Source organism: Frieseomelitta varia, unplaced genomic scaffold, assembly GCF_011392965.1.
Source record: "Frieseomelitta varia isolate USP_RPSP 00005682 unplaced genomic scaffold, Fvar_1.2 scaffold_729, whole genome shotgun sequence".
NCBI classification, from domain to species: Eukaryota; Metazoa; Arthropoda; class Insecta; order Hymenoptera; family Apidae; genus Frieseomelitta; species Frieseomelitta varia.
In genome coordinates, this window is record NW_025110511.1 from 1 (window position 1) to 12650 (window position 12650).

A 12650-nucleotide genomic window follows, 5' to 3' on the forward strand; every position below is an offset into this window, starting at 1 on the left:
TTTTTTTTTTTTTTTTTGTTTTTTTCGTTTCGTTAATATCGAATAATCTTGATCGAATCCAGTGGATCAGCCAAATGATAAGACAGGGCGTAAAAGTTAGTTATAAACTTGCGGGTACTCGAGAAGAAAGACTTGAAAAAAAAAAAAAAAAGAAAATAAAGAGTGTCGCAGCAAAGTAATAGCGCGTTTTTTTTTGGGACGTCCCAAGATGAAAAGCGCGCAGGTCGTGCCACTGATTTCATGTAACGTTTCTCACACGATCTTGGCGCGTCCCATTGCGAGTGAAAGAAGTGCAAACGAATCCATTTCCAGAGGAAAGTGAGGCATCCGTCTCACGGTACACTTTACGAAACGCCTCGTGTTTTTGTGCCAATCGTAACGTTTTTAAGCCGCCCAAAGGTCTTTAGATCTTCCCACTTGTACAGTGTCTCTATCCCGAGCGAAAGAGCAAAAGAATAATAAGGTCCAACGAACGTATACGATCCATTTAAAGAATGAACTCTGGTAATAAAGTATTTGAAATGGTGTAACGTTTAATATGTATGTACATATACACACACACACACACATATGTATGCGTGTCAACACGTGATATCACCGTAGATCAGTTTCTTTTGCGCACTAAATGATTTTAACTTGCCTCGTCTATCTTCCCGTTATGAGAAATTTCAAACCTATAGTATTATCAATCGTCTTCCTTGTCGTTACGTTGTTTTATACACGACGTACCGTGGCGTTGTAACGGCAGATGTGTACACGTTGAGTCAACGCGTGTAGTTCATCGTAATCAATAGATATTTGTATAAAATGATTTGTAGCCGGGTTTCCCCAGAGCAAAGTATAATTAAAGGTAACTGAAGTGACCTTTTTCTTCTTGGTTAGAGAAAAGGAACCGTCGATTACGATCGAGCGACAAAAAGACCAGTAAACAAGGATTTCCCCCCTCCGGCAGATCATTCCGTGTTTTTTTTTCTTTTTTTTTTTTTTTTTTTTTAATGATAATAGGCTTCTCTTCGTTTCGCGCCGGCCAGTTCAACCGGATCGTTGAACACCGTTGAAAATTGTACAGGAAGACGAAAAAGTGGCTCCCTCGACATACTTCAATCTTCCGTATTGAATCTTAAGTGTTACTAATCGTAAGATCGTAAGGCTGACCTCCTATGTCTAATGCGGCGATTCAAGTTGAGAGTATTCCGAGGAGATAAATTATTTATTTGTTTACGATAACGAGGCCGTTTGTGAAAATCGTGTTAATCGGGCAACTCGCCGTAGGCTCGAGAGACTACCATTTGTGACACGCGCAGTTGATGATGACCCCCCGTCTGAAAGTGCACGAATTCCACGAGCATGTACGTACTATGTATATAATTCAGAAAAAGAAAAAAAAAAAAAAGAAACAGAAGATGTAACAATGACAACCATAGTACTTGCGACAACGCTAATCATCTGCGACGAATAAACATTACAACTAACGAAATCGAACGTATTGTGCATTGTATGTCGGGAAAGAAATAAAATCAAAATGAATCGATTGAATCGTCGTGCCTTCTCATTCAATGCCACCACAGACTTTCAGATAAAAGCACAAAAAAGTTGCGATCAACTGTACATTCAGGCCGAGGGTTTATTACGATTTTCACGTTCGTAAGATTTGCAGATTTTTCAAATATCCCGCCCAGCTCGAGGAATGCGCGATGGCCTACAGATGGCAGTAGCGGCGTGTCGATAGATTCACAGCGAGGTGTCCCCTCACTGTCAGAACGTGTTCGCCATGTTCTGTTTACAGTACCGCGGTCGCGTCCATCATCGTCGCTAGGTACGGCTGTTCGTTTCCTCGCTTCCACCAGCTCGGTATTATTATTATGTTCCGCACGATCCACTGGTGATGTCCGAAGGCGTGGCGCGTCCGCGTGTTCTCGAGAGCTGCATCGCGTGACGATTCTCGATCTCGGAATCTCGGCGGCCCGGAGACTGAACGATACGCAACGATGGCACCGTGTTACGCGACGATCTACGCTCTGACGGTGGCCGTGCTCGGTGTCGGCGCTTTCCACGCGAAGGATCCGTTGGCGCATCACGGTAGATGCGAGCCGATCACCATCAACCTGTGCATGAACATACCGTACAACGAGACCATTATGCCGAACCTGATGAACCATCAGAAGCAGGAGGACGCTGGCCAGGAGGTGCACCAGTTCGCGCCGTTGGTGAAAATGAAGTGCAGCCCCGACCTTCGTTTCTTTCTGTGCACGGTGTACGCGCCCGTGTGCACCATCATCGACAGAGCGATACCGCCGTGTCGGTCGTTGTGCGAGAGTGCTCGCGCCGGCTGCGAACGTCTGATGAACAGCTTCGGCTTCGCCTGGCCGGACAATCTCGATTGTTCGAAATTGCCGGAGAACGGCGGCCCCGAGTTGTGCGTGGGCCACAACGAGACCACGCCGCCGGAACCGTCGCCACCGGTGTACCCGCCGCCTCTGATGCCCGTGCCCGAGTTTCAACCGTCGTGGACCGGCGGGCCGAAACCGTACGGCAGCGGGTTCATGCTCGGCGCCAGGGACTTTGGTTTCGTTTGCCCGATGCAGTTCAAGGTCCCGCACGAGCTCGGCTACTCGCTGAAGGTCGGCGACAAGGTCGAGCCCAACTGCGGCGCACCGTGCGACGGGATGTTCTTCACCGAGAGGGAACGACGATTTTCGAGGATCTGGGTCGGCACTTGGGCCTCCGTTTGCGCAGCCTCGTGTTTCTTCACCTTTCTGACGTTCCTCATCGACACGGACAGGTTCAGGTAAAGGTTGTGTAGGCACAGTGTGTAAATAAATCAGTGGCAGTTATCATTACGTTTGTAGTTTAGTCAGTTTTCAATTTGTAGTTAATAATTAATCCAGCCATTAATTTGTAACTTTGAATAAAAGCACGTACCTAAGCCAAGCGTGTAGCTTGTTATCAAGAACATAAATTATTGCTTGCACACAAATAATTGTTAGATGCTGTCTGTTCTTTCAAATCAAATTCAGTATAGTCCAGTGTAGAAGTATGTGTGATTCCTTTTAAATTAAAGCGTGTGATGATTTACATATATTGTTTCACATGTAGGTATCCCGAAAGGCCAATCATATTTTTGTCAGTATGCTATCTCATGGTAGCATTGGCATACGTGATTGGCTGGGCAGCTGGTAATTCCATTGCCTGTAGAGAGCCTTTCCCACCTCCTCTAGATATGAGAATTCAAATGGCATCGACGATATCCCAAGGTACCAAGCATGAACTATGCACGGTACTATTCATGGTGCTTTATTTTTTTGGAATGGCGTCCAGTATATGGTGGGTCATCCTAACGTTGACATGGTTCCTAGCTGCTGGGTTAAAATGGGGCCACGAAGCGATAGAAGCTAATTCCCAGTATTTTCATTTAGCGGCTTGGGCCGCCCCAGCGATAAAAACGGTCACCATTCTTGCAATGGGAAAGGTCGAAGGTAAGTAATCTAACATTGTTTGTTTGTAACACGTTGTTTTTGATACAATATTTCAGTAATATTTTATTTTTACAGGAGACATACTGTCTGGTGTTTGTTACGTGGGTCTTTGGAACGTTGAGGCGCTACGTGGATTTGTTCTGGCACCGTTGTGCGTTTATTTAATTCTTGGAACTGTCTTCTTACTGGCTGGATTTGTTTCTCTTTTCCGTATACGTACCGTAATGAAACACGACGGTACAAAGACTGACAAATTAGAGAAACTAATGATACGCATTGGCATATTCTCTGTATTATACATAGTTCCTGCCTTGATCGTCATTGCTTGCTTGTTTTATGAGCAAGCATATTTCGATCAATGGATGTTGACTTGGAATATGGAGATGTGTTCAAGGCCTGGACCGCAGTCTTTATATTCAATGCCGTGCCCCGTTGGAGAGCGTACCCGCGATGTTGGGAGACGGCCAGAATTCGAAGTTTTCATGATAAAATATTTAATGGCCATGATTGTTGGTATAACAAGTAGCTTTTGGGTATGGTCAAGTAAAACGCTGACTAGTTGGCGACAGTTTTTCAATCACATACAAGGACGTCGTACCGAGGCGTATGTTTAAAGACTCGACTAATTTTACGCAACAAAAGTGGAGAAGTTTTGCCTTTCTAAACTGCCAGATCTGATTATTGAATATCACGCTCAAATAATACCTAATCAAACTAAAGCGTAAAAATATACATTTTATTGTATCTGACGAAATTCCTCAATTTATAACGTCGTGTTACTAGATTTGATTTATTGGGAAGACATTTAAATAGCGAGATACGCATTTTTATATTATTTTTGTATGTTATCGGTGCATCAGAAAGAAATGACAAGAATTATACAAATGTAGTACTGTGCCAAAATATTTTTTTATCAAGATTATTGAATGCTTTCTATTGTATTTCCACGAGAGTTCCGCAAGGACTGCGTAAAATGTTAGACTTAACCATCAACTAATTTGCAAGTGTTATTAGATGATCTTTGCATAATATTTAAAGTGACAAATTCTTCCTGTTTGCGTTAATAGAAATTGCAATTAATCGCATCACAGCAACTCATCGTTTAAGTTACAAATGCTCAAACTGTCCGTAGAAAATGTGTTCAATGTTTATAAGTGTACTTCTCTAACATGCACAAGAAGCAAAGGTACTATTTTTTGTATCATTGTAATTTCAAACCTTCCATCTTGGGTTTGATCAATAAATTGAGAACAATTACGCTTACTCTAATCTCGCGAACAACTTTTGTAGTTTTACAAAAACAGTATGAGAAATATTTTACAACGTTTAATTAAGACTTGAAAATTTATTTAAAACTTGTTTACTCTTGACACTGAAAAAATTTTGTTGATTTTGTTACTGAATTTTTCTTTTTTTAATGCGTTCAAAAATAGCTTGCCTTTGCAGAGAATAATTAAGGCAAGTGCATCTTTGAAGAGGATACAAAATCTAAAATATAGGACATGTACTATTCTAGGTTAATTGAATTGTATATACCACTTATATACGTTAATTTTACTATGTACTATAATATATTTTTTAAAAATTATGTACATATATACACGTTTGCCAAGCAATTGGCATTTTCGTATGTTTCCTATGCGTAATCAAATCTCTGACTCGATAGCCACGAGTCAAGTCGAAAATACTCAGTAAGGATTTGCGGATCAAACGCAATCATTGTTCCAATATAACTGATCAATTCGTCCATTGAAACTGCCGAGCTTTTGTGTATTGTCACGTCCCAGGGGGGAGGGGGGGGGGGGGGGAAAGGGGCTCTGCTATTAATAATAAATGCTAGGACTTACTACGGCGCTATAAGAGAACGCGACGGTTTTGAGATTGTATCGGTAAAGTAAGGTTTTTCGTCTTGGAGTCGCCAGCCAGACTTCATCAGGGCTGATGGCGGCGACCCCTGGCCTCTAGGCTCTAGACTGAGCATGAAAATCCTAGGACCGCGGTCCGCACACAGCATGCTTAACTTGGTGATCGCTATCGATCCTGTATTCACTTGATTTTATATTACCCGAATTTGTATATTAAGGACGAACGCTGCGGTGACTCGACATCAGGTGAGGTTAATACCCATCCTGATTGTCGACCAAAAGAGAGAGAATGATTGAAATTGAAACTTGAAGTGATATAAAGGAACTTGAACGTGCGCGAAGACCCGTAGTGACGTAGGCACTCAAACGTCAGTATGTCATGTATTTTACGGCGATTAATGAAAAAAACAAAGAAAAACCTATTAATAAAGATACTGTATAATTACAACAGCCGTACTTATGGTAGACGCGTAAAAGATATCGTACATAAAATATATGACGTTGTGTAAAGTAATTGCAACTATTATATTCTTTATATAATAAACCTGAATATATACATAAAAACAAATGGTTTTACACGTGTACTTAAGTTTATTTAATCATATTGATTTATATATACAACAAATGCAAAATATACATATGTGCAAATCAATATACATTATCCATCAAATAAGGATTATAATCGATCATAAAATTGTAATTGTACATTATTTCTGCGTGGTTTGTGTTACTCTTTTCGGACGTTTAAGCAATCCAATTTTCCTCAAATACCTTACAAGGAATGGTGATCCCCCTATGCTTATTGAAAACCGAAGGGGTACCAGAAGTTTATGCATACCGTACGCAACCAAGAAGGTTGAGGAATTACCAACGTAAGCTTCGATTTGCTCATTTTCTATGTTGAATATAAAGTGAACGATAGGCTTTAAATCTATACCTCTGAAATCAATATTTTTATGATAAAGCGATACAAACTACTTTTTAAAAATATCAAAGCGAAACAAAGTACTTGCGTACAAAAGAATGTTGAATATAATTGTAAACACGAACCTAGCTACGGCTGCGTAACAAGCAGCGAGAGATATCAGAGAGATTCCTATGTGAAATATGACAACGGTAATCCCATATTCCTTGGCTAATATTTTAAATTTTTCTCTCTGGGACAACTCTTGTGGAATTTCTTTAATCCCTTTTTGGTTATCATTCGCTAACTTATTTACTGGTTCGGACGGTTTCGTTGAATATCCCATACTGTAGATATATTTTGGCTTGTACATTGCTTGGGAAAGTAAATTCGCTGTTAGACCTGAATGACAGATTACAATTTTCACGGTATTTTACACCATTTAATCACAATGTTACAATAACTTAACTATCACAGTTTTCGTTAACTCTTTTGCTAAAAGTTCTGAAATGATACGGTTATTATACCAAATTATGCACAAGAGTATTAAATCTTATAGCAAAAGAGTTAATCGGCGCTTGTACACGGCGAGCTTACTTTTAACATAAAAACATTTCATAAAAATATATTTTCTTTCCCTATAATCCCTACGTTTTGCGAAAAATTTTATATTGCACCGTGATATTCTGAATTTTTCAAAACATATGGAAAATTTTACTTCGTTGAGAGAGATTTTTACTTCTTGGTATGTTCTTACTAACCGCTTTTGTCCAATTTCAATTGCGATAAACGAACGATACGATAGTGAGATTTTTGCATGTCTTCGGCAATGTATTTCTCGTCTCTGGCCCACTGACCGCCCGGCATGTTCAAGTGCATTGATTTCCCATTAGAGCAGAACGGTTCCGGCACGTTGCTCTGCATAGTCCCGTTCAGGCTAACCGCTCCAAAACAGTCGTACGAATCCACGTGCATGTCGCTGCAGTTCTTTAGATTACTCGAACACGCTACTGTCGGCTTTGACAACTGATTGGAAAAGAACGACGTGTCATCGTTCTTGCCGTACAGTAGCACCGGTGCGTCGATGTCTCGTGCCCTTTCAGGTGTAAACCGGCCGGTTTCGTTCGCAAATATCTCGGAGACGTTTGCAGGAAGTGGCAGAGCAGGAGGATCGGGATAACGGCGGACACTTGTTACGTGGAGATTTTTCATGCGGTCTCGAGGTACAGCCGCGTATCGGATGCAGTGTATTTCGCCGAGTGGCGAACCTGCTAAAAGAAATTTCGACCAAAAGAATTTAGACAAAAGATGACGACACGATGAAAAAAAATGATTGAAGTATTGTTCTTTTTCTTAATTTCGCATCTACGTCGATTCGTTACGCAATTGACGGAATGGAACAGTCATTGTGAAAATGGTCCCTGTTGTACCTCTGACAAAATGTATAATCACAGTATAATTACAGTATAATCACAGCGACGATGTAATGTAATTTATAACTTGCAACAATATCAGCATAATTGATATTACTTCTTCTTTGACGAATTTAAATGTAAAAGGAACAGAAGAAAATAATAAAAAAAAAACATAGACGTGCCATTCTATAACACGAAATGTTACGAGAACAATTTTTAATTTAAAATAATTTAAATAAATTAATTAATTTAAAATATTCAATTTAAACGAACGATTTTCAAAGGCAGTAACAATAGACGAAAGTGAATTATAAATTTCATACCTGCGTGCGAGACCTGTGATAAACTTGTCAATAAGTAGGAGTTACTGATACGAAATAGTGCCATTTTAAAATCTTTAAAAACACTTGTTAACAGCACGTAATTTTGTTGATATACCACGTTGATATAACACTTTATTTATTTAAATCCTTCTACGCACGTAGAAAGTAATACGTGCAAGCATATGCTTGCTTGAATAACAAAAGGTGATTTTACAATGCGACGTGACTTAACCTACAAAAAATTCAGCATTTATATTCCCACTTTCCAATATCAGCACGTATGTATAGATTTCTTGAATATTTTAAACGTCTAAGACATTGTAGTTACAATGTCTACAAACCGGTTACCACTCTCCATATATGTATATATATAAAAAAAAATTCGCTACACACTGTTAATGCATATCACAGAATGATGGCCATTTTGACTACCATGTACTTTTATATACAGGGTGGACAATGAAAAACTGAATGGTTTGAAAAGGTCATGACTTGTTCATTTTCAGTCTTTTTTAGTTTCTTGTTTTGTAGATTATAGAAAAAATACTGAAAAAAATCCATTAATTATATTTCCAAATAAAATTAAAAAAACATGTATTTGTAAAAGTTATTTTTGGTTTATACTATTCAGTCTTTTAGTAATTACCCTATATAATATATGATGGTATGTCTACTTGAACGTGTATCTATTTGTCTTGAAACATTGCTAACTTACAATTAGATAATGCTATCATCATTTTTCATTTATCTGTTACTTAGAAAAAGATCAGACTTTTAAATACTGAAAAGATGTTTTAGAAATCAATCTTTAATTGAAATTTACAATATTTTCAAAAATTAAAAAGGCGGAAAACTCTGAAATCTAGTCGTTTCTCCGTAAAACAGTGTGAGAAATCTATAAAGTGAATTGTAATACTTTGATTTCTCACGTTTCTCTTAAACAATTGGAGAGAATGGAAAGCACGATTTAAGAAAACAGGTCAGATACGATTAACATATAATTATACAGATGGATATATTGTTTAAAGATCCGTGAGATATTTGACATCCTTGCAACTTATAAATATAATGGATAAAAAACAACGATAATCATTGTATTATATTATAAGTTTATTACGTGCAGCAGTGAAACGTGTAATAATTGTTAATAACTAACCGATTAAATAAGGATTTATGCCAAAGACAGCATGAAATTTGTTTGAACGAACAATTTTGATTCAAATTTTCAATGTCAATTTTAGTTTACCTGAAAATATTATTTATACATTAAATGGAACATAGGGAGAAAGTTTAGAGTCTAAAAATGAAGATACAACTGCAAAAGTTCGTAAATTAATCCCCTTAATTAGTTTATTTTACAAATGAAAATTCATTCAATTTATGGACACCGAAATGCTAGCGTCGCGTAGCGGCGATCAGATGGAACTAAAATTTACTGCTATCCTTGTTGCACGTTGGTGCTCTCTTTCTCTATCGCATCGCATAAGTCTGTTTTTGTCGCACACTAGTGCGTTCTTTGTCTGTCATATTACGTACATCTGTCCTTATCGCACATTGTTGCTCTCCTTGTCTACGAACAAACGATGTCCTGCCATCTACCAAAGACTGTTGGAACTAAGGTTGTTACCAACTTCGATTGTACAAGTGCTGCCATCTATAGAAAATTTCCTGCTTGCTCTTTTAGTTCCAGTTGGATTTGAGAGGTGCTCAGATGGCAGCACCACCGCTAGATAAGGAGCGCACCACTGTGCGACAAAGACAGTGATAGATTTTTAGTTCCATCGTCTCACCGCTACGCGGCGCTAGCATTTCACTGTCCACATATTGACAGAATTTTCATTAGCAAAAAAAACTAATTAGCAGGGTTAATTTATGAACTTTTGCGGTTGTATTTTTAATTTTGGATTCTGAACTTTCTCCTCGTGCCTCGTTTCATCCGCAACGTGCATGAACAGTGATTTGCAAATTTTGTCCAATAGATCCAGTTATTGGCGCGAAAAGGAATTTTATTTGAAATATATCGAAATAAAATTTCAGGCATAAAATGTTACGTCTGATGGTTGAAGTGGAATTGTTTGCGTAAGTGTTGTAGTCAAAACAGTGCGCAACGAATTTGGAACAGTTTTTTGATATGAATCTTTATTTAATCAATTGACAAGTGTCACATCTCCTTGGTACACAGGGACAGCGTGATGAATTTATCCATTGATTTTTGTTATATCGAGTTAATTTATAAACTTTTTTGCATGCGACATAAAGTATAGAGTTGAGAAAATATTCTGGAAGTGATACGATAATTTGATATACTCACATCACATAATTAACTTATGTAAGTAATGCCTCAAATCTTGGAATTTAATTTTGTTGATTTACTTATGAACTGTTCGTATGAATTCTATCTCAATTTTCGTAGGCATAATATAATAATAAACGTAACATAAATATATAACATCAATATAATCATAAAATACTTGAAGAAATGTATGACATGTATGAAAGTTTTCTATCTTGGTGAAAGTTTTTATTTTTATTCGAAAGCTGTTGATACTACTGATGATTTTTATGTCTTTCCTCCGAATGTTTTCTAATTCTATCTAATTCTCCTCAAATTCAAAGTTCGAGTCGAATTCTTCTCAGTTCTTAATTAGGCATCGTTTCCAATGGTCACTCTACCATTAAAAAAATTACGATTAAAGTACGAAACATTTTGAAGAAATTTATCGATGTAGTTGGTTTAACCAATCAAAATCCCATCATATTCCATTTTTACGATTAATAAAAGATATTGATAGTCTGCGTTATTACGCGATAGCAATTTTCTGATCGCGTAGTACGATTGTGATTACACGAGATCTTGATGCGTATTAAAAACACTTGTTTCTCCTTAAGAGGTTAATCTTGTATACGATAGCAGATATTTATCAATTGAATCATTCAATTGCGTAATTCCAATTATCATTATCAATGTGTAGAAAAAAAAAAAAAAAAATAACGATAGGAATCAATTCCTAATCAACTCTGGATTTGGCGATGTCTTCGTTTCTGTGAATTTATGTGAGAAACAAAACACTTCTGGAGTTTATCTCTAATGCAAGTTCATTAGATTCTCTGCTAATGATTTCAGTAAGATACGAGTGATTCAGTTCAAATTCGAAGAATTCGGATTTTATTAAATACGATTGACCAGACTTCTTCGAAGACGTTAACGTTCAATTTGTCAATAGGCTAGACTGTTAGTTAATAGGTTTGATCTGATATTTGCCGCCGAGGCGTTGAAAAAGGAAACAATAAAAGCCAGCAACTTTGATTTAATTTGCGCTGTCTCGTAAAGCCTTGTCCCAAGGTGGCACCTCATCACGCTTAAATATTTATAATTCTTGGAAGCAAACGATATTTCATACACTGCGATGTTGCCCAAGCTTTCGCGTATAATTGTTAAAATAATTCTTTAAACAAAGACGCTAACAACACGTTTTAGTGTCTCGTATCGCTTCGTATTTGTGCATCAATTATCCTCTTTCGGCCAGTCTTTAAAGCCACGTTATGCGTTTTAAAAAAAACGCATAATGTATGCTTTACGTTTCTGAATATGCATATCGTGTGAACTTGAGCCAAGCATTTGTAATATGGGCGTGTGCATGCCAGACAAGCAGAAAAATCTTGATTTCGAATGAATGAAATATTTCATAACGCGCGCACGATGCGAAACGAGCAAATAGCGTAGCAAACGTGCCGCGAAATTCGTTTCTATCGATATTTCACTTCGAGACGTTCGATTTTGATGCATCTCGGTTCACAGTGGACACGACTGGTAAGAGAAACTTCAATAAAGATATGTTTCGTCGACTGAATATTACAACGAGTTATTATATTTGGAATATTTTGCGCATTATATTTTTGATTGCGTGTTTTTCAGCATCTCTAAATTCTCGCAGCTTTCGCTCTCTTGCACTTTTCAAACATAGTAAAAAATTAATAATAGTTTGGTACACGACAAGTGACAACAACGTGAAAATTGTATAACAAGAGGAGTTTAATTATTTTTAATCATTTAACTATTTAGTTATTGTTTAATTATATTATACATTAGACTATATTGTTATTATGCATTGCATTAATATATGATAATGTATTGTTCTATATTGTTCTATATTATATTATAAATTAATTTATATTATAGTTCTTATATTATATTATATTATATTAATAATTATTCTTATACTTATATTAATTATATTATATTATATTATATTATATTATATTAATAATTATTCATTTGCAAGATAATTTAATAAAATATAATTAATTATATTATATTATATTCAATAAAATATAATTAATTAAATTGTAAGATAATTATACTTATATTAATTATATTATATTAATACTTATATTATATCATATTAATAATTATTCAGTTGCAAGATAATTTAATAGTTTAAGTAGTTATTTTTTATTCTTTGTATCTCATATTTAATTCAGCTTGCAGCTTTAACGCATGGTTCCTTTTGTTCACTTTTGATTGCATTAATTGTACACGTTTCCTTGTCGTGAAAATTGTTTAACAAGAGGAGTTTAATTATTTTTAATCATTTAACTATTTAGTTATTGTTTAATTATATTATACATTAGACTGTATTGTTATTATATGATATATTATGCATTGC

The 12650-nt window shown here is 36.6% G+C and overlaps 2 protein-coding genes across 4 annotated transcripts; one reads left to right on the forward strand and one right to left on the reverse strand.

Moving 5' to 3' along the window:
* Positions 1-1749: 1749 nt before the first annotated feature.
* On the forward strand, positions 1750-5909 carry LOC122535497 (frizzled-7). The gene is made up of 3 exons (XM_043667075.1): positions 1750-2788; positions 3097-3476; positions 3552-5909. Exons 1-3 carry the CDS (start codon positions 1989-1991, stop codon positions 4088-4090), a joined length of 1719 nt encoding a protein of 572 aa, XP_043523010.1. The 5' UTR covers positions 1750-1988; the 3' UTR covers positions 4091-5909.
* A 3-nt stretch (positions 5910-5912) lies between these two features.
* LOC122535500 lies at positions 5913-8420 on the reverse strand. Of its 3 annotated transcripts, none has more exons than XM_043667079.1 (4): positions 7984-8417; positions 7007-7513; positions 6392-6647; positions 5913-6280 (listed from the first exon to the last, which is right to left on the reverse strand). In XM_043667079.1, exons 1-4 carry the CDS (start codon positions 8045-8047, stop codon positions 6049-6051), a joined length of 1059 nt encoding a protein of 352 aa, XP_043523014.1. In that variant the 5' UTR covers positions 8048-8417; the 3' UTR covers positions 5913-6048. The 3 variants fall into 3 exon arrangements, with proteins under 3 accessions (XP_043523014.1, XP_043523013.1, XP_043523015.1); XM_043667078.1 differs by having other exon boundaries at positions 7007-7516; XM_043667080.1 differs by having other exon boundaries at positions 6080-6319; positions 6351-6647; positions 7007-7516; positions 7984-8420.
* Positions 8421-12650: the final 4230 nt, after the last annotated feature.